At 42.5% G+C, this 27,877-nt stretch overlaps 2 protein-coding genes and 1 long non-coding RNA gene across 10 annotated transcripts in view; 1 reads left to right on the top strand and 2 right to left on the bottom strand.

Annotated features, from left to right (window-relative positions):
- Positions 1-377: 377 nt before the first annotated feature.
- qtrt1 (queuine tRNA-ribosyltransferase 1) lies at positions 378-4,181 on the bottom strand. Its single transcript, XM_034088569.1, has 9 exons — positions 3,798-4,181; positions 3,605-3,673; positions 3,323-3,461; positions 3,021-3,215; positions 2,179-2,317; positions 1,901-1,976; positions 1,674-1,783; positions 1,402-1,486; positions 378-982 (listed from the first exon to the last, which is right to left on the bottom strand). Exons 1-9 carry the CDS (start codon positions 4,083-4,085, stop codon positions 830-832), a joined length of 1,254 nt encoding a protein of 417 aa, XP_033944460.1. The 5' UTR covers positions 4,086-4,181; the 3' UTR covers positions 378-829.
- Positions 4,182-4,295: 114 nt separating this feature from the next.
- The window catches only part of dnm2a (dynamin 2a), a 28,249-nt gene continuing 4,667 nt past the window's right edge, over positions 4,296-27,877 (top strand). The window contains exons 1-19 of one of the 8 annotated variants that reach the window (XM_034088541.2): positions 4,297-4,769; positions 11,317-11,390; positions 11,595-11,744; positions 13,361-13,564; positions 14,187-14,285; positions 14,365-14,525; positions 14,628-14,770; positions 16,412-16,547; positions 16,650-16,717; positions 17,284-17,422; positions 19,567-19,653; positions 20,437-20,507; positions 21,323-21,376; positions 22,045-22,096; positions 23,254-23,286; positions 25,200-25,310; positions 26,917-27,026; positions 27,146-27,257; positions 27,432-27,596. In XM_034088541.2, coding sequence (XP_033944432.1) covers positions 4,609-4,769; positions 11,317-11,390; positions 11,595-11,744; positions 13,361-13,564; positions 14,187-14,285; positions 14,365-14,525; positions 14,628-14,770; positions 16,412-16,547; positions 16,650-16,717; positions 17,284-17,422; positions 19,567-19,653; positions 20,437-20,507; positions 21,323-21,376; positions 22,045-22,096; positions 23,254-23,286; positions 25,200-25,310; positions 26,917-27,026; positions 27,146-27,257; positions 27,432-27,596 — 2,130 coding nt within the window. In that variant the 5' untranslated portion in view covers positions 4,297-4,608. Of the gene's footprint in view, positions 4,770-11,316; positions 11,391-11,594; positions 11,745-13,360; positions 13,565-14,186; positions 14,286-14,364; positions 14,526-14,627; positions 14,771-16,411; positions 16,548-16,649; positions 16,718-17,283; positions 17,423-18,082; positions 18,222-19,566; positions 19,654-20,436; positions 20,508-21,322; positions 21,377-22,044; positions 22,097-23,046; positions 23,059-23,253; positions 23,287-25,199; positions 25,311-26,916; positions 27,027-27,145; positions 27,258-27,431; positions 27,597-27,877 lie in introns of all 8 variants that reach the window. The other 7 variants (XM_034088542.2, XM_034088545.2, XM_034088546.2 and 4 more) reach the window with 7 other exon arrangements.
- On the bottom strand, positions 25,243-26,290 carry LOC117450699 (uncharacterized). The gene is made up of 3 exons (XR_004552589.2): positions 26,044-26,290; positions 25,414-25,598; positions 25,243-25,333 (listed from the first exon to the last, which is right to left on the bottom strand). It is a non-coding gene; the product is annotated as an uncharacterized lncRNA (long non-coding RNA).

Raw genomic sequence — 27,877 nt, 5'->3', positions numbered from 1 at the left:
TTATTCATTATGAGACTAGGGGATTATACAAATCACATGTTTAATCTTGTAGGGCCTGTGGTCATAACAAAAGCAGTAATGTAATTCAAATGTGGTGCTTAAGAGGACTGTTGACTCGGAGCCACAGACAGGTGTTATTTAAATCAAAACCAAAGATTAATATTAATCAGCAACAACAGAGCCTCGATAGAACTAGATTCAGCTGTACTGCTTTTAACTCTACAGGAAAGCTTAATATATTGTATGTTACAGTCACACTGCTCTGGTTTTGTCTATGTTGCCCTCTGGTGGTCATATTGACACAAGCTCTTTGTGAGCTTCAATTGAGCTTGAATTCATTCATATGTTCTAACAGGCATCTGACAACCACTAGTCTGTAGGGGTTTAGGTTAAAACACCAGAATACAAACACATTTATTTATCTTGTGCCTTTGCCAGAAATGAAACACCAGGTTGACAGAAAGGCAAAACATTTCATTTCCAATGGGTGGGCCAACTTCGTAGCCATGGTAACAACCAAAAGTGTCGGCGCACATCAGAGGAGATAGTTCATGTGTTTCAAACCTCATTTAAACCCCATTCAGTCTCACATTACCATAATGTCTAGTATGAGGACAATTAGCAGAAGCTGAGTAAAGCAGAAGATAATCTGGCTTCATCTATCAGATCAAAAGCCATTTGCCTCATCGCCAAACAAACAGGCAATTTATAAACAAGTATAAACATTAAACAAAGAGTAAAAAATAATCATCCATTAAAAAAGCCATTTAAAATCTTTCAGTCACTGTTTGACATCTCCATTGAGAGCATGACGGTTGTCTTCCAGGTTTTATTCCAGTGTAATGTTGACAGAGGCGAGAGCGTCCACGGCCCAGCCCGGGTACTGGTCACGAGACGGGAACATGCGCTTCATGAACGTCCGTATAAACTCAGGGAAGCAGCCTTCCACAATGCTCTGTCTCACAGAGCGCATCAGGTTGAGCTGCAAGGAGAAGTGATTGGTGGAAAATAATGTGATTATTGATCTCCAGCAGGTAATCATATTGTATTCTACATCATAAGAGTATACCGTAAGAAAGTTTACATGCTGCTACTCACCATGGCAACATTTCAGTGTACCATGTAAGCAAAATTCACAATGGCAAAATGTAAAAAGAACAAAATATGTGCAAAATTATAAAATGTCTTATTTTTATTTAACTTTAAAAATAAAGTATTCAAAATAATGTGCCTAAAAATATATTATTAAGTTTGTCACACTACATGTTTGTGCTCGCATTTTAAAATTCATAATCACATAATGTCATTTTATTTAGTGGTTAAATGTGTTTGTTGATGTATAATCTTGATTCAATATCTAGTTATGATGTGGTTTTATCTAGAGACATTTCAGATACTGACCTGGTAGGCAATGTTGTGGATAGTGACGTGATGCATGGCTGCACTGTCACTCTTAAACAGAGCATGGAGGTAAGCCCGACTGTGTCTGAAAAAGAAAACAGATTTATTTAGTCTCCCAGGAATGCAGTTTCAAACAAATGCATTCAATAAGGTATTCCTGAATCGCCAACAAATCCCTCTTTTATACCAAATAGTGTACATTAGTGCTTTTTTAACATCATTTATCATATGACAGGATGATACAAAAATGTGTTGTTGGTTTATTGACTTACCTTTTGCAGGTGGGACATTGGCAGTCTGGGTCTATGGGCTCGAAATCTTTGGCATACTGCTTATTTTTTATCTGGAGAGATCCCCAAGGAACCAAGGCTGAGCCAAACCTCTAAGGAAACAAAAACATGACTGTCAGAAAATAGTTTTTCAAATGAAAAGAAAGCTGAATGATCAGTGCTAATCAGAGTGTGTGTGTGTGTGTGTGTGTGAGTAATAGAGAGCCTACCGCAGTGCGGGTGGGGAACACACAGTCAAACATATCACATCCCAGAGCAACACACACCACCAGATCCACAGCATACCTGCAGCACATGAATAAATCATCTGAATGATTTAATATTGAACTGAATATTTGTCAAAAGGCAAAATATGTACACATCATGATTATTTTTTAAATGAATATGAGAATAATGATGCAACTGCAATTACCGGTAGATATTTTTTCCAATCATTCAGCCCTACCATAAACAACACAATTCTCATGAAATATTTAAGAAAACGTACCCAACACCCATGAGGTATCGAGGCTTTTCCCGTGGCAGGTGGTCAGTGCTCAGGGTCACCATCCTCCAGAAGTCATCCTTCTCCTCTCCTCCACTCAGGCCTCCGATGGCAAAACCAGGAACATCACGTTGAGTCATTTCTGCAGGAAGGGGATAAGATGTCTCAAGCACAAGTTCTGGACCTTATCATCAGTTTCAAACCGTTTAGGAATGTACAATTTACAACAAGATCAGCCAGCTAGAGCATGCATTTCACTAAAGGTTACAGGGCTTCTGCAGCCAGGGCCTTTCAGCTCTGGGCCCCCTGTCTGAGGGTTTCAGAATTGCAGAATTAGAAACATCTTTTTTAATTACTTCTCAACAATTATCTTAAAAGATGTAATGCGAGCACACCATTTTACTAGTTTCCACCGTGAAAAGTACTTAATAACTAAAATTGATGTATAAATATATATTACTATTATATTTCAGTTTTCTTTGCAAAACTGCCACTGGCTGCCAATTTACTTGCACAATATATTGTTTTTTTTTATAAAAATCTCTAAATTGCAAATATATGATTGCTCTTGACCTCATGATACTGCCACTTGTATGATCCACACAGACTTTTTCATGAGATAAACATGTTAAAGCTTATGTACATCCATTTATTAACATAATGTAGTAATAGAGCCCTTTTCCAAATTATTTCAAATAATTGAATTGTGGAGCCATTTCAACATATTCTCAGTCCCCCTCCGAATATGCAGATCCCATCCTCCAGCATCATTACAAGATATACAAAGACAGAGGTAGAAAATCAAAAGAAGATAAAAGGATCACAACAATGCAAGATCTTATTACCATCTAGACAGGCCTTGCGCAGCTCTGTATTTAGCCCTCCCTGAATGATGGCAAATAGGTTTTGTTTTTCTGGATTTTTATTGGCTGATATGCAGCGGTCCAGCCAGCGAATGGATCTGTGCATTGCCTCCTCCACCCGCGGCCCTGTCACCGTACTGCTGACCACATCATCAAGCTGCATCATGATGTCTGAACCTGGAGGGACACAAAGAAGCATGGGGAGACCATCTTTAAGTCACTGGGAAACTGACAGAAGGTACAAGTATTTGGTATTCGATACTCGTTACATTATTTTAGCACACCTAGACTGTTCTGTATGCTGATGGATTTCTCAGGAGTAAGGAGGATCTCTTTGCCATCATAGGGGGACTTGAACTTCACCCCTTCCTCTGTGATCTCTGAGAGCTCGACAAGAGACACCATCTGAAACCCCCCACTGTCCTGTAAGCAGAGGAAAGAAAACACAACATAGCAACACAGATGTCATCACCTACATTGCACTTTTGTGAACATTCATCATCTATGCAATCACAGTTAAAAGATAATCTATGCACTCACAGTTAAAAGATAATGTATGCACTCACAGTTAAAAGATTCCTCTTCCAATTCATGAACCCGTGTAAACCATTGGCTTTCTCGATCAAATCAGGCCCCTGCAGGCCAGTACAGTTGAAATGGAGAAAAACAATACAAAGTTTCCATTAATTAATCAAGTCACTATTAAAGTCAATTGAGACATCATAACATCTGAAATGCTATTATTATTGTGCTGCCTACCGGTCTCATGCCCAGGTGGTATGTGTTTCCAAGACAAATCTGACAGCCAAGAGCGTCCAGCTGATCCACAGTGATTCCCTTCAGAGTGCCCTGAGTCCCGACAGGCATGAAGACCGGGGTGCTGACGGCCGAGTGGGGCAGGATTAGATCACAAGCTCTTGCTTTTGTGACAGGGCATTCAGCGACGATTCGCAGAGTGAGTGGAGAAGCTACGGATAAAGCTTTCTTGAGGGACATGATGTTTTCAGAAGTGTTTGCAGCAGCTCCACACGCTCTGGTCGCAGCCATGTTGGAATGTGACGTGGGCGGCAGCAAATTGGAAATCGTCTTGACCAATCAGAGTTGAGATATTTTTTTTAGAGCAAAGAACACGCCTTTGGACTATCCAATAAGAATGTCAGTTTGACAGAAGGGCAGCTATGGTAGCCAATAAACTACCTGCTTTCTTTGACAAGAGGCGGGTCTCTACTCGCCGGTTTCGGTCGGATGTCATCTCCTGTCTTACCGGATGGTGTGTTTTGTAGAGGAAGTTTTGTTTTGCGAGTTTTCCGTCCCTTTCGACTGACTGGGTACTTAGTTAATGCACTTAAAAGACCCCGAAATCATATACGTGTGAATCGCATTACCGTTAACCGTTAAAGTGTTCAAGGTGAGGACAAAAACCGGTGTTGTTTGAAACGGCGGATCTCCACTCTTCAGAGTAACCCGAGAGCACCTTCCTGCTAAGCTAACGTTACCTAGCTAGTTAGCGCGGATAGCTTTTGGGTCTGGTTTGCGTCCTGTTTAAGGGGCTCTCCGAGCTAACGAAGCCATGGGGAACCGGGGCATGGAAGACCTGATTCCCCTGATCAACAAGCTTCAAGACGCGTTCAGCACCATTGGTCAGAGTTGTAATTTAGACCTTCCTCAGATTGCGGTGGTCGGTGGACAGAGCGCTGGGAAAAGCTCAGTCTTGGAGAATTTTGTCGGCAGGTAAGTGAAAGTGTCTCACTAAGTTAACATGTTCAATCATCTCCTGGTTTACAAAGTTCCGTGCGTGGTATCACGTTATCACACGGTTTTTAATTGTTTTATTTGACATAAAGCTAAGCCAGCATTACTTTCATCTAACAGCACGTAACGTCAATATGAAGTTACCCACTTGTCGTAAAACTGCAGGTTCACCAACTTCACGTACATACGCTATTTACGTGGCTAAGCAGTGGACCTGTTGACAACTTTGAATCACGTTTCGTGAAACTAGTGCTCAAGTGTTGGCTTATATTCAACAACAGACAATATGCAAACTATAGTAGTTGGATAGACATGCTATTTTCTTCAGTGGGCTCTCAGGTTGTTTCCACCATTGCCAATATTTTTGCTAAATATATTTGCTCTCTTAAACTGTCAGTAAATGTTTTTGTACCTGGTTTCCTCTTTACACTGTGATGTTTTAGCATGGCCAGATAAGACATTCTATGAATGTATAACTCATGTTGTTATGTGCATTGCAGGCATTGTTGTTTTGCAATGGTTACCTGTTTCCTTCTATTTATGATTTAATATCACACCCAGAATGTCTCACAAGATTTGTATTTACCAATAATTGTTCTTTATCTGTAACTCACAGCTGCTCATTAGATGGTTTATTACGTTACGTAACAGTTTGTTATTTGATTATCATATTTATTATTTTCAAATTGGGAGAACAAATGTTATAGAGAAGGTCAGCAAGGTGAAGCTGGTCAGCCAATGCGAGCCACCTTCCTTCCCTTAGGGATGTGGATCTTTGCAGCTGTATTTGTATCCATTGTATGTTATGTAATACACTGCTTTTGACCTTAATGTACTCAGTCTTTCAACAAAACAAGCTCACATCTCTAGCAGACACAACCTCCCTCACCATCTTCCTCTTTTGTTATTGTTTCTGGCTAAACTTTAGAAATGAAGAGAATATGTCCCTCCATTCTCTGTGCTGTGAGGTTTGAGCGACAGAGCTCCTCAACAGGCCGCTCCTGTTATTCTCTCCCACATCAGCTCTAAGTGAGATCACCCTGCAGATAAAGAAACAAAACAAAGTCAATCTGAAGCAGCTTGTTTAGCAGGTTTTCAGTCCATTGAGAGACACCCAGTGTGTCTGGGTGTAACCCAACCCGCACAGACTGCACACACATACTGCAGGCCATTCTACGGATAAGAGGAAGGAAGGCATGCAGACAGGCCTTTGCATATTAACACACTGACAAGAGCATGGCGTAACTGCTCTCAGACAAGAACACACACAGGTTAGACTACCACTCAGCTCACATTAACTCAGATGAGCAGGATGTTGCCCTATGAGTGCACTTGACACATATCAGCTGTAATTAACACGAGACAAAATCACCGCTATCTCACTGCCTATGTGTGCAGCACTAACATTCCGCCCAGCGTACGTCACACACAATTTGCATATATGCTATGGTATAAACCTTTGAACGTGCTTTGTCCTTTCATGAAGTATATGAGCGGTGGCCTTGAGTCTTTAACAGCTTTGTATCCACCAGTGTAAAGTACAGCAGCTACTCTGTGTGCCTGTTGCTGCTGTGTAGGTAAACGCGAAGGCAGAAAGGGTGGGACAGTAAACTCATAGCTTCAAGGTCGAGTCTCACTTTAACCTGGAAGCATTTGGGAGGTGCTTCATATCACTATAACAACAGGTGTGCTAATGTAGAAGTGACTCATTGTTGATCTATGGGCTTGTTTAAGCCTAGGAGCAGCCGATACCTAATCCCAATAGCATGTGCAGTCATATGTTGCACAAAACTACGAGTGTTTAGAGTGGCAGCATATTTGATTAGCAATTCTCTACAGTAACACCAGTCTTTAAACACGAGGGCTAAGCTGCTGTTAACGCCAGTAATTATTGCTCTATGGTTTCCCTGGTGGCTGAGGTTTTTATTTTGGTGTGTCAAAGGTTTGATTCTTACCGCCTTGTCCCCAAGCACGTAAATAATCCATCTTTTAATTTCTGAGGCACCAACAATAGCGGAAAGAGGGTCACTTAGTGCTAGGAACAGACTCATTTCAGACCTATATGTTTACATGGTCCTCTCCTTCTGTCTCTCACCTGATCATATTTAACACATCTGTGCTACGTGGCTTCATTTACTGCTTCTCTTTCTTTAACGATACGTCCACACAGCAGCTTTTCAAAAATCTTGGAGCTGGGCGTGTCTGACAGCTTGGGGATTTTTTGCGAGCAATGCGACCAACAACCAATCACATGAATCTCCCGCCCCCGACATACAAAGCAAAAAACCCCGGGGATTTTATGTGAGCAATATATATATAAACTCCCAAACAGGCGAAAACCTACCAGTTTCACCCACTGTCTCTGCCACCTCCCTCCATGCCTGCTTCCTCCGGTTTGTATCCCGTTAATAGAAGAGATCACTTTAGCTCAACTAACAGCCTCATGTACTTTGATTGTTTCATTGTTTCCGTATGGGCCTGTGTGATTATGTGTTGTTTACTGTAGGTTGGCATCAGGGCACCCTAATGAGGAACATTAATTTCAGCTGACACATTAAAAGTATTTACACTTAAATCAGTTACACATTATCATAATATGATATTTGATTGGCTTGCCTACATCTTAATGGATGCTCTATTGGGCTTTAGGAATAATAATCAGGACCGTGTCTCAATTTCTGGCCGCGTTGTGTTATTGTCCTAGTGGCGAGTAAAGACGTCATATCTCTGACAGCAAGCTGTCTGGGTGGAGGTTTTTATCAGATCTGTGGCAAGTAGTCTACTGAGAGACCAGGAGGTTTTAAAGCTCTTGAAGAGTTGTTCTAACTTTATAGCTGTACTACATCTTCTACTAGATCATTTTGTTTGATTACCATCATTTTCATGTTAGCATCATTAAAACCTTTAAATGAGTTGTTACCATCGCTATGAGTAGTAGGAGACATGGTCTGGGTTGATGGCATGGATGCTAAGAGGGATTAGAACGGAAATGTCCTCCAGTGTAGAATCTTTTCAGAAGCACAGTGGATTTCCCTCTGAGGAAATGGAACAGACAGCCAAGGAACAGAAAGCAAATGGATTTCCCACTAAGCAGTTGAGTTTTGGTTGTGCTTGAAAAGGCTTTGCTGCTTCTTCTTGGTATACCCACCGTGACAGACTGTGGTGCGGGACTGCGGATAGCCATAATGATACGTTCTCTGCCACACCAGAGAGCCATGGGATAACTCCCACTGAACCACAAACACAGTTGTGTGTACTTTGCCCTCCGTGAGAGCGTAGCATGACATAAGAGTTTCACACACCGGTTTCCGTGTTTGAAAAGGAGCCTCGCCAGGCCTCTGTAGACTGGAGGGAAGCAGGATCAGCTGGAGGCTGTGGATCCTCAGAGTTTCTGTTAGTTTGTAAGAGTCACAGGCTGGCTGGGGGAGGGGAGTTGGCTTTGCCCATCTCTCCCGGTCCTACTCTCTCGCTTTTCTTTCTGTGCAAGAGGGAGGGTGGCTCACAGACTGATGCTCTTTGCTTGGCCATCCATAATGCATGAAATGATACACAATCTGCTTAGCCTGGTTTATTATTTACAGCCCATCAATAATGGAATCCCGGCCTTGTGCTTCTATTCAATATGCCACTGCTGTTTATCTAATTCTGTCTATGAAGACTGACTGGTTCAATTCTGCTCTTATGTTATGTCTTCTCAGAAGAACATCTGTGAAAAGAACATTGTGTTGTGTGTGAAGCATATCCTTTCCCTTGCTGTAGTTTTTGTCCTGAATCCTCCCTCCCTTGCTCCCATTCCTCGTCCAGGGCTTTCTATACCGTCCGCTGGCCGTGTGAACAAATGTCTGCATGCTCCACTTTATGTTCATGACACAGCACCAGCGCTGAACCCCAGACCTGGGGATTTTTGCTGATGTAAGGAACATCCAGAACGTTCCCCTCTGTTCCACCACAGGACTGCATTATGTTGTATGTCAGCTCCTCTCGTTTCTCCTGCCCTGTGCCTGACACATTCACAGTCTGAAGTCGGCGCCATGGTACCATCAGGCCTGTGGATCTGGCAGTAGAGAGGAAAATGAGAATGGGTTGGTGACATGCTCAGCTCTGCAGATTGTTCAAGTTCTGGGTCTAGTCATTAGCCCCAGATGTAGTGAGTGGGCTCAGCAGCAGAGAGGCCTTCAGAATTTGGAGGAGAGTGCACTAGACTGGGTTGAGGAGCCTCAATTCAGTTCTGACTAAGCATCTTTGGTCATGTGCCTGTTAAAAATTCTTCAGTAACCCTGTCACTTTAAAACAAGCCAACTGCGAGAGATTTCTCATTGTTTCCTACAGGTTGGTGACTCACTACCAATAGCAATTGCCCCTTGTTTGTTTACTGTTATTTCATGCTCAGTGCAGTTGCATTGCCTTGTGTTGTGTAATGAAGCAGCATGATGCAGGTTTGCAGCCGAGGATGTTCACACCGCAAGACAGTGTCAAGTCTCAGGCCCGAGCCTAGTGTGGTTAGGCGTTATCATGGTCCATAGGTCTTGTGTTGACACAGCCTGATCTTACACAAAAGCTAACAGCCAGAGGTCAGCTAGGCCTTGCCTTTAATTAAACGGGCAGCTAATTTATCAGCAGGGAGCAAGTTCATGGGTTAGAACATGAAAACAGCCACTTTACAAAATCTCCATCACGAACCAGTAATCCACCCTAAAGCAGCATTTAGATTTTGAATATCCAACAATAAGAGAATTCAGTTTCAGCAACATTAAACTTGTGAGTGAGACTGCAGTGTGAGAAAAAGTTTTTACAGAGTACTTGTCCATGGACAAGTGAGTTTGGCAATTTACTTGTCCGAATACATTTTTCACTTGTCCAGAATGGACAAATGTGGGGCCACTGGAATCTTCTTCTTCGCCATCGTATTTTACATTTTCCCACGGTTTTTACGACACCGCTAACGTAAGTGAGCGGTAAGCTTTTAATGCATCACACATAGGGTTGGGTATCGTTTGGATTTTAACGATTCCGGTTCTGCTTTTCGATTCCGGTTATTTTTGTTTCTCGATTCCGGTTCTTTGAGAGGGTAAAAATAAGTCCCATGACAAACTGGGAGAAAAATATATTTATGAAAACATTAAGTAAAATCTGTATTCCTATTTACAAATCACTTCATACTGTTTAATTTCTTTCGGTTATTGAATACAATAACAATGTCACTTGGGGCCCCAAGTTGGCCAGGGGCGGCCCTGCCTGCAATACACATGCTGCAGCTGCTCACTGTTTGTAAAAGTAAATAAATAGTATTTTCATTTCAATAATGTATTTTCTATACCCTGCTTCATAAACAATACTGACATCCCTGTGCTCCTCCGAGTCTGGGGGTCCGGGAATGTGAGGACAGGGCGAGGACACAGACAGGGAGGCTACTTCATAAAGGAAATGGCGGGCAATATTAACAACATAGGAGTTAAAACGCTTAATAACCTTCATTATGTGTTAGAGAAAGAACATAAGAAAGTTTGACAAAGATTAGGCTGTTAAACGGGCAGAAAGAGTGTGTGTAGAAAGAGAGAGAAAGACGCTGAGCTGCACCGCGCAGCGATCAGCTGATACGGAGCATAGAGAGAGAGAGCTGCGGTCCGCCGGGCTCGGCCTCGCCTCCTGTCCTCACAACTCTTATTAATCCCGGTACCGGACAATTGTTATTTGTTCCCACCCCGCTCCGCCCCACCCCCGTCTAACTGTACAGAAAGCGGCGAGATGCATTTCCTTAGGAATCGACAAGCAGAACCGAAACTAACATTTCTAAACGAACAATGGCGGGCACGTACAATTTGCGAATGAGTTCTGCCTTTTGTAAACTGAATGTATCAATAATTTGTCAATAAATCAGGCCGAAAAGCGTCACTTGTCCGCCGGACAAGTCAATTGAAAGATCTACTTGTCCGATATTGTAAATAACACGTCCCGGACGGTGGGACGTGTACTTTTTCGCACACTGACTGCACCTGTGTCAGCAATTACACAATGTGTTAATGTCACCCAGTGAAGAGTTATACAAATGTTTTCAGTTCTCTATGAAACTGTGACAGGATTTTCTTTTGTATTACCATGGATGCTTTCACAGTGTTGTAGGATTGGTTCCAATACTGTCACACTGTCTGTGGAGCAGCTCTACAATTTGTCTGAATTGATCTGTGAAGCTCTAATGATGAGAGAAAATGACTTTGTCACATTTGATTTGTTGTGAGACGAGTTGGGGGCGTGAAATACCTCATGCCCATCAATTTACGAGGAAATGGACATTGGGTGTAATGAATAATTGAACGTCCTTTCTGTCGCTTTCTCTCTCTCCCTTTCTTACTTTCTGTCACTTTCTTGTACGATTTATTTTCTTTGGCTATGTGTCTCTCTCTGTCCTGACCTGCCCGTGTTTTACCCAACATGCCCCTCTCCTTTTTCGATGTCTTCCTTTTCATCCTTTGTACTCTTTACAATTCTGGCGTTAATGTTTCTTCCTCTGTCTGCCTCTCTCCCTCAGGGACTTTCTTCCACGTGGAAATGGCATTGTTACCCGAAGACCTCTCATTTTGCAGCTGGTCAATAATACCGCAGGTGAGTGTGCCGGCCACATCCCGTCTCCTTTCATCGCTGCCCTGCACATGGCCTCTCGGTCACAGTGCCTCCAGCTAGAGCTCACTGTCTGCTATGTGCTGCCTTCATCTCTTTAATTTAATATTCTCTCTCTCCCCTGTTCTCATTGTTTTTTCTCTCTCCCTCTATGCTCTCTTGTGTATGTCACTCTTCCCCTGTGTATAGAATATGCTGAATTCCTGCACTGCAAAGCGAAGAAGTTTGTGGATTTTGATGAAGTGCGGTCGGAAATTGAAGCAGAGACCGAGAGGATAACAGGCGCCAACAAAGGCATCTCTCCCATCCCAATTAACTTGAGGGTCTACTCCCCCAACGGTAATGGGCACACATCTTGTTGAAAAACACACAGTGGTAACACTTTGGCTTACTAAATGTAAAGAACATTTGCATATTATTTTTGACAATATACATCGTTTTACAATGTGATGTTGCCCACCATTATATATTTTCACATACTCCTTTTTAAACATATGGTTGTATAGGGTTATAATAACTGGATCGTATCAAATCAATATAGTTCAGTATCTTGACCTTTGAGGTGTTTAAAGGGGACCTATCATGCAAAATGCGCTTTTTGATGTCTTTTATACATAAATATGTGTCCCCGGTGTGTCGGGGAATAAAACCCTCTCTCTTTTCCTCCGTACCCAAATCTCTAAAAACGGGGGTACAACGGAGCTGATCCAGATTTCCGTCCGATATGACGTAATATCGGAAATGTGGACCCACGGCACTATCAGAAACGTAGCTATCAGAAACAATGCCCAACTGTTTTGGACGTATATGGTCGGTGTTTACATTAGCATTGCTAACACTCAGAGCTAACCTGTACTGGAGAGCATGTGTGTGAAGAAGCAGGAAATAAAAAGGAACTCACCTTGTGGTATAACCGGCAAGAGAGAAAGCCTTTGAGCTCCAGACTGTTTCAGAGATAATCCATGATATGGCGTTTCATCACGGCAGTATTTAGTTCAGACGGTAGCTGCCGGGTCCGGCATGAGCTCAGCCCCCTCCTTTTTTCTTTTGTATATATTTTTTTTAAAGCTTTATACCCAAAATCAGCACTCTTGAAACAGGAAGTGAAATAGAGGGATATGAGGCATGGCTAGAATGGGTGATCTGTTTGGTAATTTGAGCAAAACACTTCATAGACATGTTTTTTATATATTTTTATATATCTGAGTCCTATGCTATTGCCGAAGAATAGCAAGATTGGTGCACTTTAAGTAATACGGTAAGCCAAATATCTATCGTTTTTTTCAGTTCATTTTGTAAACATGATATATCTAATATACCTATTACTTTATAGCATGATAAAGTATCCGTATTTTATACCTAATGCCCGCCAAGCAATATTTAATTTTTGCCCCTCTCTGTCTACGGAGACCTTTAAGATATTCATTAAGACAAACTTTAATGCCACTTTTGTAAAGTTCTAAGGTTTTTTTGTAATACACATCACTGAATTGCTGTCACAAACTATAATCTATTTACCTCCCCATGGAAGCTGTCAAACTTGTTATTTTTCTGTTGATTTATTTCAGTAAATGCAACACTTAAAAGGATGAACGCTTCCCCTACAAACCACAGACACACAACAACATGTTAGATTGAGGCCGATTCTGTTTTTATGAAAAGGAAGGAAAATGCTGTTTTCACAGGAATACTATATTTATCTTGTCATGTAAATATAAACACCACTACGAATTCTTAACACAGTGGTTGTCTACTCCTAGTTAATTATCAAGTTCATTTGTCAAATCACACTAATTTAACAGCTTTGTTCACAAAATTACAAGAAAAATATTTCTTTTTTTGATTAATTAGTTTGTTTTTGTTATGCCACTACATTCTGCACTCAGTCTTATTTACTTAATTTGAGCTGATGAAATTCATTTCTCATCCCTACGACTTCTTTCCACGCCACTCAGTGCTGAACCTGACCCTGATCGACCTCCCGGGAATGACTAAGGTTGCCGTTGGAGACCAGCCCGTAGACATCGAGCACCAGATCAGAGACATGCTCCTGCAGTTCATCACCAAGGAGAGCTGTCTGATCCTGGCCGTCACTCCTGCCAACACCGACCTGGCCAACTCGGACGCACTGAAGATCGCCAAGGAGGTCGACCCACAGGGTGAGCGCGTAGCTGTAGAGTCATTAAGAGGTCAAAGAGCAGGCCCATGAACACAACACCCACTCGAATACTTTTTTCTTAATGTCAACAAATATTGATTTACGGAGAATATTGTGTCAGTATAAATCATGCTTTGAAAACCACTGACAGTTTTTGGACATGACTTAGATCTGGAGTTATTGAACATGTTTGGATTACACAAGTCTAACACAATACTACAAAGCTACTGCTGGAATCTAATTCTATAAACAAATTGTTGATATTGTAGCCTTATCTTTATAATGCAGAAATATCAGGTGTAATCAGAATGAATAGACATGAAAATCAGCTGTGCAGCAATCCAAAGCTGATTTTGAATTTGAATACCACTGTTCTGAATGAAGCTTTGAACTTTTGCTTTTGTTTATTATACATGCTAATGCTATTTGTCACGTTTCTCTAGTTACAAAATCTTTCTAGCTGTTTCTTAGACAAGCCTCTGCTCGAAGAAAGGTCAAAGACACTCGGATCATTATTCTGTGTATCAGTCGTTTCCCTCTGCATCATTATAGAAGGGAACAATGTTATGATTTACAATTCATCAGTTGAAGTTGATGTAATAACACTTCATCATTTGCTGCAGGTCTGCGTACTATTGGTGTTATAACCAAACTGGACCTGATGGATGAAGGGACGGATGCTAAGGACATCCTAGAAAATAAACTCCTACCACTGCGTAGAGGTGAGTTTTATACACACAAAAACACATTCTCAGACTTAGTTTGTGACTCTAGAGTGACTATTTGTGTTGTTGCGTGCAGGGTACATTGGTGTGGTGAACCGCAGTCAGAAAGACATTGATGGGAAGAAGGACATTCGTGCTGCTCTGGCCGCAGAGAGAAAGTTCTTCCTGTCTCACCCCGGCTACAGACACATAGCAGAGCGTATGGGCACACCACATCTACAGAAGACACTCAACCAGGTTCCCCAGCAATTGTTTGTTGTGCAATTGCAATGTGTACTTCACTTCCTTCCATGCCCTTTGATCTTTGAAATAACACTAGTTACTACCCTCTGTCTCTAGCAATTGACCAATCACATCAGGGACACTCTGCCTGGACTGCGCAGTAAATTGCAGAGTCAGCTCCTCTCCCTGGAGAAGGAAGTGGAGGAGTACAAGAACTTCCGTCCAGACGACCCAACACGCAAGACCAAGGCCTTGTTGCAGTGAGTGTATCAGAATATTGCTGATTATAACAATGTAGCAACCATTAGGTCATTCTTAAACACCTAGCATAACGTGTTGAGTAGTTGACGTACAATTGATGATGTTGAGATGAACTGTTCTGGAACAATTCACATTCACTGTTTTAGAGTTAAAGGTCACCTATTGTGCAAAATCCACTTTTTCATGTCTTTTATGCATCAACTTGTGTCCCCTCTGTGGAAAGAGATTCTGAACGTTTCAGGAAAAGAGATTCTCTCTCTTTTTGTCCTGATCCATTTGTATAAAAACCTGTCTGAAAATGAGCTGATCAGATTTTGGCCACTTTAACGATGTTTTGGCTTGTGTAACCATTAGCCAATAACCAACCAAGGTGGCCCCCCCCCTCCCCCACCTTATCACCTGAATCTGAGGGTCTAAGGACAGAGGGTGTCGTATTGTCATACTGATATTAACTGTGAAGACCACTGAGACAAATGTAACATTTGTGATATTGGGCTATATAAATAAACATTGATTGATTGATTGATTGATTGATTGAATCTCCTCCTAGAGCACCATTGTGTTCTTTTTAACCAAATATCTTGCAGAGGGGTGTGGGGAGTGGCTCCTTATTTTCATCTAGTAAAAGTAATGGCGCTTTTCCACTGCAGAACCTAGCACGGCTTAGTACGGTATGGTTAGCCTTGGTAGGCCAGGCTCACTTTATGCTGCGTTTCCATTACCTGGGGTAGTAACTATAGTAACGCAGTGTAGGCGGGGCGATCGGCTGTTCGGCGGACGGAAGAGACGCTGCATAAAACTGCCGTGATGTCATCTTCAATGCGAACCACAAAACCAAAACATCAGCCGTTAGCTGTTAGCACTCAGAGCTCACAGCTCCTCATATCTGTTCAGAAACTAGACAAAGGTTAGACCACAGACTGCCTGTGTCATGGTGAATACAGTCGCTGGTTTATTTATGTCTGTAGGCCGTTGTTGTGAGTGTGGACGGAGCATATACAACGTTAGCTTAGCCTGATCGATCCGATCTCCATTCAGAAAACAGGCATTTCAAAAGGTTTTTCGCCTGCCGTCTTGTCTGCAGACCGGTATCAGTATGTTGTTGCTTCGGCATCATTTTGAAACGTGTATTACAATTAAATCACGGTCAAATATGTTCATGTAGTTGTAGTTGTATCCCCCTTGCCAGCAATTCTCTCTGACCATTCAGCAGTCGAGAGTGTTTACGTCACTAGTTTAGCATATTCAGCTCGGTTGTTGGCCCGGTAAGAACCTCGATGTTGGAGGGCCAGAAAAAAGGTGAAAAGGTAGCCCTGAGCCGGAACTACCCCTAGTGGAAAAGCAAAAAAAAGCTGTGCTGCAGTGGAAGAGCGCCATAACAGACAGACAATCAGCACTTTTGAAACAGGGCTTCAACACAGGTTTATGAGATGTTACAATGCTCGATCTGTTTGGTATTTGGAGCCAAACACGTCAGACATGTTTTGTATAACATGAAACAGTATAATAGGGGACCTTTTTAAAGGAAGGGCTGTAATGATGAGATTGGTTAGCATTACTCTACAGAACAGATTTTTTTGCTGGGATGTTCAAGAAGCCTCAAGCTATAGTTTTAATCTTTTGTGTTTGACTCTGATCAGGATGGTGCAGCAGTTTGGTGTGGACTTTGAGAAGTGCATTGAGGGCTCAGGGGACCAGGTGGACACCAACGAGCTGTCGGGGGGCGCAAAGATTAACCGCCTCTTCCACGAACGCTTCCCCTTCGAACTGGTCAAGGTAAGTCTGAAGGGCAGTTGTTAGTGTTTTGGTTTTCACAAAGATTTCAGTATTGTAAGATTTGTTAAAATATAATTAGCATATTCTTCCCCTTTCTACCAGATTGTGTTTGATGAGAAGGAGCTAAGGCGAGAAATCAGTCACGCAATCAAGAACGTCCATGGTGTCAGGCAAGTGGAACAGCAACAAAAACAAAAACTGCCTCACTTCCAAAGAAGCCCCCGACAGAGCTTAATTTCATGACACTGCTGTGACCACACGCTTGGATTCTTTCCCCTCATACAAGTTTTTCTAATCAATCTTTGCCATCACAGGCTACAAGTAAAAGTGTTTTATGTTATTTGTGCAATGTGTTTCCCCCTTTTCTTCTTTCTCCCGCTGTTAAATATAAATACCCTTATCTCCCCAATTCAACACCACCCACCATCCTTTTCTGTTTCTGTTTGATGAGCCATTCATTTCAAATGAGGTTTTGTGTTACATGTGTCTTAGCGCTAATGTATTCTTCCCCGTCTGTTATCATATCTTGTTTGTGGTTGGCCTTATTTGGCACTTTATCTTTTCTCCACCTGTTGTTGCTGTCGGTATGTTAATAGTCTCTTTGTCCATAACCTTTTCAGCCACCTATTTTTTTTGTACCTAATCATCAGTCTATTCATCCGTTTTGTCGCCTTACCCGTCTGTTAACTGTCCCATCTGTGTGCCGCTGTGCCTCTGTCTCTCTGTGCATCCTCAGAACGGGGCTGTTCACTCCAGACCTGGCGTTTGAGGTCATCGTGAAAAAGCAGATCGTTAAGCTGAAAACGCCCTGTCTCAAATGTATCGATCTGGTCATTCAGGAGCTCATCAACACAGTCAGGCAGTGCACCAACAAGGTACTGCAGGTGTCCGGCATCTCCCGACCCAGCCGAGACACGGGGCAGGGGGCGACATGGGGATGTGGGAGAGGGTACGCTGACCCAGAACTTAGCCAACAGCTTCCTACAATATCCCAGAAAGATCAGTTAATTAAAAACAAAAGAAGGTTCTGTGCGGTTTGCCCTCAGCCCAGCCCGGCTCCATTAGCCCCGTGCAGGCAGCGCTGTCGTGTTGTGGAGTGTTGTGACGGGTGACGTGTCCTCGTGGATACGAGATGTTTCAGGGACTCTACCTGTCTGAGCATCTCTGGTCTCTCCTGGACAAGCTGCAGGTCTCATAGCTCAGTACACAAAGCCAGTAAAACATGGATTAGTCTTTAATTTGGTATTGAGTTGTAAGTGACATCTCTGCCTTATTGACGCAGTTTTAGAGGAACTGGTTTTTCAGGGAAGAGGATGTGAAAGACCTGTGGCTTGTCCTTCTGCACCGCTTGATTTGTCTGTCTGCAACTATAAACCACTAACTAAACAAAGACTCTTTATTTCTTGTCTTTCTCTTTCCTGGATGTCCTCTTTTTCCCCTTTCTGGATATTCTCCCTTCTTCTTCTTTCTTATTTCCTCCCTTTTTTATCTCTACCACCACAACAACATGCACTCTGAACCCCATGGCCTTTCAGAACGGGGCTCTTCACCCCTGACCTGGCTTTCGAGGCGATAGTCAAAAAGCAGATCCTCAAACTCAAAGAGCCCAGCCTCAAATGTGTGGACCTTGTGGTGTCCGAGCTGACCGCGCTCGTCATGAAGTGTGCTGTTAAGGTAACCAGGGACCCCCCTGCTGGGATGATGGCATGACTCTGTCATCCTAGTACAAAGATCACCCCAGTGAAATCAGTCCCATTCCCACCCTTGCCATCCGTGCCCACTGCTTCCAATGTGTGTATTGTCCCATCTCCACTCTTCCCACGTCTGGAATACCATTCAGATTTAGTACTGACTTAAAAAAACACGATTTAAATTTCAAACACAAAACATTCCATCAGACAGCTCCCCCATGTCGTCTGACCTCAGTATCATTGCTCATTAAAGCATTTAAATATTTTCCATTTCAACATTGCTTCCTGGTCTGACATCCAGCTCTGTGCTGAATGTGATAGAAAGGGAGTGATGTTAATAAAGAGATGTTGATACTAATAGCCAATGCATGCCGTGGCAGCTTGAATGAAGAGTTTCCATAGCAACGGTGCTTCACTGCCATCTTGTGGACCAATGGAGTCACTGCACACTATTGTATTATTGAACATACACATATGGATGTACATACACACTTTCCCCTGTTTATCTCTCCCTCACCCCATTATGTCACTTCCCTCTCTCATCTTGTCTTCACTAATATCAATATTATCAAAACTCTACCATCAGTTAGAGATGACGGTCCTGAATGTATTGACATTGCATACAATTAAGACATTACTCTGTTTGTTTGAAAGGTTTCTACATTGATATTCTAAACAAAATGCTTCCTCAAAGTTACAATGAGTAGGGTTACAAACATGTGTGAATGTAGAAACTCGTACATGTTCTTACATTCATCAACTGCGACCCCCTAGAAGTGTGCAGCCTGTGTAGTTCGCTTTTCTTTAGTCCTCAATCCTCCAACCTCAATGTAACAAACATCAGATCCCAGTCACCCATCCAAGAAGAAGCTTACACGGCACTGAACAAAAATGCAAATATAGTGAGGTGAAACGGCAAGCACACAACGCTCGTTCCACATTGAGGCAATCTGTATTTGGCTTTCAATCCCTGGAGAGCTCTTTAAGCCCATGGCAAACTTGTAGCGTTACGTTGTTGGTTTTTCATTCATGCAGTCATCCCTGGCTGATGGTAAAAACCTTATCACCTTGTAGAACAGACGGTCATTGTGTACTTAGAGTCTGTTTTATGTGTGTTGGTCTGTGGTTGTTTGGATATGTGTGACAATGAAATGTCACTTGACTATCTCTCTCTCCCTTTTCTTTGTTCTCTATTTATTCTCACTCCTGTTTCTCTCTGATTCTTATTGGTAAGTGTTACTAAGCTCAAGCTCACATGCAAGTGTGTGTGTGTGTGTGTGTGTGTTCTCGGTTCAACGCTGCAGTAATGTGGTGTGTTGCTTTTTCAGCTCAATTCTTACCCAAGGCTGAGAGAGGAGACTGAGAGGATTGTCACCACCCATGTGAGAGAGAGAGAAGGAAAGACCAAGGACCAGGTGAGTCGCTGGGATGTTGAACAAATGGACTCTCGAGTGCCTTCAGGCTTATCTTTTTCATATGCACACAAAATACAGTAAGAGCTCCAATCTACAATTCATATATGGCCCTGCTAGAAATATGGTGCTGCCAAGCTGGCGGGAGGAAGATACTTCCCCTCTTGTTGCCCCTTGGAAGGGGGAGGCAACATGAAGTTGACGTGGGCAAGCTTATTGATCCATATGCAAGCTGCCAGTGAAACATAACAAACGAGATAGAAAAATAAAGTGTTTAGTTTCTACTGTCTGTATGTTAGCGGTCTCTTTAAATTAGTTTGTGCAGAGAACCAAATAAACTACAATTTAATGTTATAAGCTGTAAATCGGTTATTTGATCAACCTTAAAATAATTGTACTGCATTAGCACGGTTTGTATTAGTCTTTCAGTTGTCTTCAAATGAAAACATAAAGGTTTACACATTTAAATATCTAAATTAATTGTGAAACTTGAACATTTTGAAAGCGTTTTTTCTAGAACTCATTATTTAAACCAAAAATAAGGCGGGCAGGTAGATTCGTAGGGATTATAGTCTGAGACTTATAGAATAAATCATATTCTCATCTGCAATTTATTAAAAAAAAAGGGAATATCAGTCTATATTGGTATGGCTATGCATGTATCTTAAGTTGTAATCTCCCTCAAGGTGAAGTATTAGTCGTGTGAACTTGCTCTCTCTTACTGCCCTCTGAAAGTGACGTTTAATTGAGAGCTCCATCCTAATCATGATGTCCTCTCTAATCAAGGTTCTGCTGCTGATTGACATTGAGCTGTCCTACATCAACACCAATCATGAGGACTTCATAGGCTTTGCTAAGTATGTACACCCGCCTTCTTTAGTCCAACTTGCAGCGTGTTTCCAGAACCTGAAGACTCAGTACAGGCATCGTGAATCCGATTAACTCCGGTTTGCCCGTTGTCTGAAGTGCACTTGTGATTCTGTACATTGAGAAAGGAAAAGAGCTGTTATCATGTCACTACTATGTGGAACCCAGCTGCTGATTCAGAAACCAAACGGGTTCCCCACGGCATCACTTCTTCTGAATCAAAGTGTTGCTTATAATTAGCCACATGTTGTAAGCAGCCGTGCTCCAGTGTGATGGAGTATGCTAATTAGTCACCCAGCCACATCGGAGCATGAGGCTCCCTTGGGGATGTGGATGCCATAATGATAAAGGTCACATTAGTTGCCCACCTCTCCCCCCCCTTTTCGCATGTAACAATAATACTCCTCTAAACAAAGCCATCATGTCATGCTCGATTACTTGCCAGATAAACTTCCTGTCTGCTGCGACTGTGTGACCGCCGTGATGAAGAATGCGTACTGTACAATGGAGAGTGTTGATGTTTTACTGCATTTGCTGATAGCTGCTGGTGTGCACTTGAAACACATGTGCGCACTGTTTTTGTGGTATATCTCTGAGCGGTTTAGACTTTGTGCTTGCATTCTCGTAGTCTAGTGCAGTAGCATGTAGTTCCCCCCTCCCCCCCCCCCTGCGTGGGTCGTGCCGGTGACTGAGTAACAAAGGTGTGTGTGCGGGTTCATGCTAGCCTCTGCATGGCGAGCGGATTGCAGTAATGTGTTGGAGGTTAGCCAGGGCTGTTTAACGGTTCTCATGACGTCACTTTCAGTCTTGACTACAGAAAGCTGGATGATGGTAGCCCCCCAGGGTTCAGCAGCAACAGGTGGGCTAACTGAAGGCATGTAGGGTGGTGTGTGAGTGAGAGGGACACTTTGACTCTCCATGTTGTTAGAAATCTTCTGCGGGCAATGTTCAACTTCCTGTATGTGTGTAGCTGTATATATTAGGGATTTTAAGATGTACATCGGCCCAGCAATGGGTCATTTATTCCAATTATGCTAACCAGTCTACCAGGAAACACTCAGTAGAAGAACAAGAACAGCATGCCTAATAGAGTCAAATATGTCATTGTCAGTCTGGATGTTTTTGACAATGTCACAGGAAGACAAGACATTTTTTTTAATGTACATATTAAACCAAATAAATGTACATTGGAAGAGTCTGAATTGTTTTTGTTGCGTTTAAAAAAAAAAGTGATATCAGTTACATTTTGTCTCGGCTTTGAAACATGAAATCCTCCATCTTTGGTAACGACACCTTAGCCTTTCTCCCCCCCAGGCGTGGCTTATATAAGGTTATTCACTTTTTTTAAATACACCAATGTGAAATGATTGGTTATCTGGTCATTATCACTCATGAGACGCAGATAAGTGTTGCAAGAAAAAAAAAAAATTGTGCACGCCTTGTATATATTTTTAAATAACTTGAGACGGGTTGTGCTTTCATCAATCATATTTATTGTCTTTTCTGTCCATCTGTGTGTAATGGCAGCGCCCAGCAGAGAAACACCGCTGCAAACAAGAAGAGGCCCATACCCAACCAGGTAAGTCCGATCACCCGGCTCTGGCCTTTTCACCAATCCCACTTTTAATCTACCTTGACTGATGTCTCCCATTACCAGCCTATTAGTCACCCATGTGAATATATCTCACTTCAGAAGTGATTAAGCTCATCGCCATTAATCTATCGCAACCTATCAAACTGTTAAAGATAGCTCCACTGTTAATCATTTTAACTACTGATTAATGCCAGTGCCTTTATTTCTAATCCTCATGGAACGGGTTTATCCACACAGCTGGTACTTCTTCTTTTCTGTTTGATACAGGCTGATATTAAAGTGTGTTGAATTTCGATGTGTGTTGCAAAGATCCTGAAACATGATTTTGAGACGGCTAACCAGAGATTCTAGTTTCAGTGAGGGGAGGGTTTCTTTAGTGAAGTGAAAGAAGACGACGCAGCTTCCCTCCTTCAAGCTGTTTTTTTCCCATGAATATATTAATTGCTGTTTGCATGTGACCCAGGCATGTTGTTCTACTGCGAAGCAAAAACGTAATCACAGGATGCTGTTGGTTGTTTTGTTGCCTGGCCATTAACCCACAAGCATCTTTTGAATGGAGATTCAGAATGTGCATGGACACTGCATCGATCAACTGAGCAACAAATGACATAACCAGATGTTTGTATACCTGAAGTAATTCTAATTGCATGTAACTTTCTTGCTCTGTCTCTCTCTCTCTCTCTTTCTCTCCTGCCTCCACCATCTTGGATTACTGCTTTCTGTTTCCTCCTTTTTTTCGCTCACCTCAAACACATCATTCCTTACCCCTTTGTTCCATCCTTATCTTGACCTCTTTGTCTCTACTTCCCCTTCTTCCTCTCTCCTTCCAACTCTCCACTTGCTCCCTTTTCCCTCTCCTCCCATCTCTCATCTCTTCCTTATCTTTGCCTGCCCCCCTTTGCTTGAATTTTCCCTCACCTTCCTTTTAACTGCAGGGTGAGATTCTGGTAAGTACCCGAAATATTCTAACCGCGCTCTGCCGGGGGCAGCAGGGGTAGGCCATGCAGGAGACTGAGGCCAACACACAGGTCAGCCAGTATGGTTAGAGGGGAGGAGACAGCTGAGAGACAACTGGACAAACGGCTTCCTGCACATACAGGAATGTATACCTCACCATAATGAGTTGTTTTACCCCTCTGCAGCTTGGCGTACTAGGAGAGGTCCAAGAGGAGAAGGTAGAGTCTCCAGAGGAAATTCATATCAACATCAATTCTAGCTTTAGCTCGCAGTTACCAGTAATTTGGAACTGACTAAACAGTAACACGCGGCAGGTTCACTCGTAATTCTTGGTTTCTTTTATTAAGACAGTAATTGTCTTTAATTGGACACATCTGGGTTGCTACTAACATTTAACTTTTTCACCACCAAATATTTTTAAACGGGACATTATAATTCCAAGAGATTGTTGCACTTGGCAATGCTTTGTGTTTCCTGTTAAGGACCTCAGAGAGAAATCCTCCATCGCTGACCGTGGAGTGGGGTCAGTTCTCATGTCTTAGGGTTTATACCTCTGCTGCTGCCTCGTGCTGTGTGAAAGTGTGCCTCGTGAGCATCATCCCTAACATCGCTGGGGGGGTCGAAACGGGAGGGAGTGGGGGGGGGGGTTCTTTGAAATCTTCTTTGCATTAATTTCCAATGATTTCTTTTTAAAGTAAATGTGTATGTAAAAACCATTTCCCTCTAAAACGACATACATATCCAAAACCCACCAGTCTCCACGTTCCTAATGAGTATTTCTGTATTTAGAGCAAATCAAATTAGTTTGTAATGTCGTATGGGGACTGGTCATGGCTTTGGGATACATTCCAATGATGTCAATGGGCTCGTTTCATTGTAATCATTCAAATGTTGTTTTCCTTTGGAGTTCATCTCAGAAGTAATCGTACACCTTAAACAAATACGTGTGACACATACATCTACAACCATCTTGGCAGTTGTCATCTACTAGCAACAAGTATTCAAACTAAAGCATCTCATTATCTCCTCTTTCTTAATGTCAATTGGTATAACATTTCCCTCTGACTTTAACAAAGTGGATTTAAAACTTTAAAGTAGTTTTTCCCCTGCATATCTAATATGTTATTGCCTCCTCATGTTTATGTTGCTGTTTGAACTAATTAACATGTGTTAACCCCATCACTCACCCTAGTCCTCTGCTGGATGGAGAGGGAGTGCAGAAGAATAACACTTTTAGACACACAGATAGACATATTGTACTTTAAGTACATGGCGGTGTATGTGGGGAGAAAATGGAGGCACAGAGCTAAAAGGGCTCCTGCGTGGCCTATGCTCTGAACTCGACCTCTTAGTCTGGTGTATTTCCTGCCTCCATCTCCCATTTTATCGTTTCCCTTTATGTCTCTTTATTAAGTCTGGGAGATTATCTAACTAGCCATCTCTCTATATTACTTTACCCCATTCTTCTGCACTCATTTCTCCTCATTTTTACTTACACAGTTGTCCTGTTAACCCCACTAATGCTGCTTTTTAGAAAACAACTAATACATAGTCTAGCTTTAAAAGTAATTCATGTTTTTTTTAAAAACAACTAATACATAGCCTAGCTCTAACTGACCCGCTGACACCTACATACCACCGTCGACCTTTGCTCTTTGTCTCTGAGTTGAGGCTCTGGACACCATCTGGTCCTGTTTGTTTGTTTGTTTGTTTAAAGATTTATTTTCTGTCGAAAATGAACCACTTTTTAGGATCTTCAATCAAACCATTTGTTCCTTTTTGTATACATTTAGCAATGTAACACACAGTATGCATTACTGTCCCTTTGATCACGCCACTCATTCCATTTAATCCTCACTATGATATGCATGTTTAATTAATACTAGACTCATAGACACATTACATGTTGAATATTAAGACAATAGGATAAAGTAATACCACGTATACAGTGAGCCAGCAGGTAAGAAGGTAAGGTTTTATTAGCGTCAGTCACATCCCAGTACACCTATGGGACCCTTATGTCACCAATGAATAAACTTGATTGATAAAGCTGTTTTCCTTCGCCCTCCTGTTGTCCCTCTCCCCCCCCATCACCCTTTGCTCTCCCCTATATCGTCTCCTCCCTGTGTAGGTGATCAGGAAAGGCTGGCTAACCATTAACATCAGCATCATGAAGGGAGGCTCCAAGGAGTACTGGTTTATCCTGACTGCAGAGTCCCTGTCCTGGTACAAAGACGAGGAGGTGAGAGGACCTTCTGTGTTCCACTGGAGATAATAAAGATAGTTCAGACAAGGTGACGTGATTAATAATGCATACAGATGAAGATGTAGCAGAATTAGAATACATTTTCCAAGGTGGCGATTTGGCGGCTGGAGGTGTGTGCGTCCCAGCCCAGCCTAACCAATGTGCAGACTACTGTTCAGCTGTAACCTGATGAACAGGTAGTCTGAACACTGGGCAGGCGGGGGGGTTAGGGTAACTCTGATGGGAGGAAAGACCCCGAGGTCATTGTGGCTGCAGGTCGCTACCCTAGGACAGTAGGACAGAGGGCACAGAGAGCAAACATTAGCCCAGTGGAGCAATCGCACATTTTGAAAAAGCCACGTACATAGAAAGTGACTGATAGTATCTGGAGCCATACTGCTGAATCATGGTTATACTTGTTATGTTAATAAACGTTTAATATCTCAAAAATAACTTTATATAACAAATCTAGCCTGCACAATGTTTTCAACCAATTGAAGCAAAACAAATCAAGAGAAGGTTGGCTGCATTCCGTCTTCGCTAAATAACTACAGTATGTGCTTACTCGGGTCTACCATTTTTTCAAATTATTTATAGTATAGACATTTTCAAATAGTGTAGGAAAGATCGATTAAGTTAACGTGATTAAATCAAATGGTCAGTTTAACTTAAGACTACATTTAACATTTGAAAACAGTGGTTTAAAGTGCAATAGCATTTCTTTACTCACCGCTCTACCTTCTTCACAAGGCCTCGGTCGTGTCCTTAAAGCAGAATAAAAAGACCACTAAAAGAAACCACTGTTAACCACGGGTTAAGATGACCTCGAGTCCAGTGGCCTCGGTGTGTCCCAACACTAACCGACACGGAGCATTTTGCGTCGCTCGCCTTTTTGCGAAAGCGAAGAGAAAGAAAGAGAATAAGAGAGGGAGGATGGTGGAGGCAAACTGACGTGGCAGGCGGGCTGAAATGTTCCAGCCGGGATCTGACTTTGGAATTTGCAGGAAATCGTACTGGGTTACGGGGGCCCGGGGGGGGGGGGGGGGGGGTGATTGTGTGTGTACAAGTGTGCATGTGTGAAGGCGCTTGTCCACATCAGTCCGCCTGAATCTTTTAATATTAAGGCGGTTGGACATCAATGTGTGTCTGCATGTCTTTGCTCTCACTGAAATCCCATATATGTGTGTTCAATATGTTTGTTTGTCTCTGCACGTGCAGTTAAATATTGGACCGTGTGTGTTGGGGGTGGGGGATTGTGTGGAGCTGTGAGTGATGTAACTGTTGGGCCTGCGCCGCGCTCTGTGCAGATGTAAATGCTTCCAGATGTCTCTGCTCAACAGTGAAAGCTGGCACCCCACCCCCCCCAGAATTCCCTCATGCTCCTCGTCTTCTTCCTCTCCCCCATCATGCATTTCTCCATCTCGCCAGCCTGGTGGTGGTCCACACCACACAGTGAAAAGTGCATTCCATCATGTCTACTCATTGGTGGAGATCTGCAATAACAATATATACAATGTATCCCTTATAGGAGATGTCACTTCTTTGTGCTGTATATTCCAGGTTTCAATTTTGCTCAACGTGTATTTTGTCCGCCTCGTGCTAGGAGAAAGAGAAGAAGTACATGCTGCCCCTCGATAACCTGAAGCTCCGAGATGTGGAGAAAGGCTTTATGTCCACGAAGCACGTCTTTGCAATCTTCAACACCGAACAGAGGTCAGACTTAGGTTGCAAATGAAAGCCTGTGAATGCATATGCGCCTTAACCTTTGTGTGCATGAAGCTTGTCCTTGTGTATTATTATATTCCCTTCAAAGCCTCATGTTGTCTGTACAGAAACGTCTACAAGGATCTTCGCCAAGTTGAACTGGCATGTGATTCTCAAGAGGATGTGGACAGCTGGAAAGCCTCTTTCCTCAGGGCTGGAGTTTATCCCGAGAAGGACCAGGTGCGTGGGGGGGTTGGACAGGGGGCTTTCTGTTTTTATAAATTAATTGACATGGTTTTTAAACCTAGAGTGAGGAACATGTGTATCCTTCCTGTGGCAGTGGGAATGATTACACACACACTGCAGCAGCTATGAAGATGTCTTTTTGATATATTTTGACGTGTGTGTTGTCAGACGGACAATGATGACGCTGCCCCTGCAGACACATTCTCTATGGACCCTCAGTTGGAGCGACAGGTGGAAACCATCCGTAACCTGGTGGATTCGTACATCGGCATCATCAATAAATCCACCAGAGACCTTGTGCCCAAAACCATCATGCATCTCATGATCAACAGCGTGAGTCCAACAGTCCTCAGCAGCACACACACAAGTGCCTGCACATCTGGGAACACAATGACAAAGATCTACTGAGTCTATTACCATTACGATGTGCACTATTTATCACTTAAATGTACAGAAAAAATACTATTCATTTATAACTACACCTTTTGTACAGTGAAGAGTACAGCAGAGCAAATGTGTTGTGTGTGAGTGTGTCCTCCCATACTTAAGGATTTTTGCTATGAAAAATGCAGCCGTTGACTATCCTCCCAAACAACAGGATGCCCATCTTGCAA

The sequence above is a fragment of the Pseudochaenichthys georgianus genome, chromosome 8 (assembly GCF_902827115.2).
Source record: "Pseudochaenichthys georgianus chromosome 8, fPseGeo1.2, whole genome shotgun sequence".
Classification (NCBI taxonomy): domain Eukaryota; kingdom Metazoa; phylum Chordata; class Actinopteri; order Perciformes; family Channichthyidae; genus Pseudochaenichthys; species Pseudochaenichthys georgianus.
The sequence above is the reverse complement of the archived record's forward strand: the minus strand, read 5'-3'. Positions and strand labels throughout refer to the sequence as shown.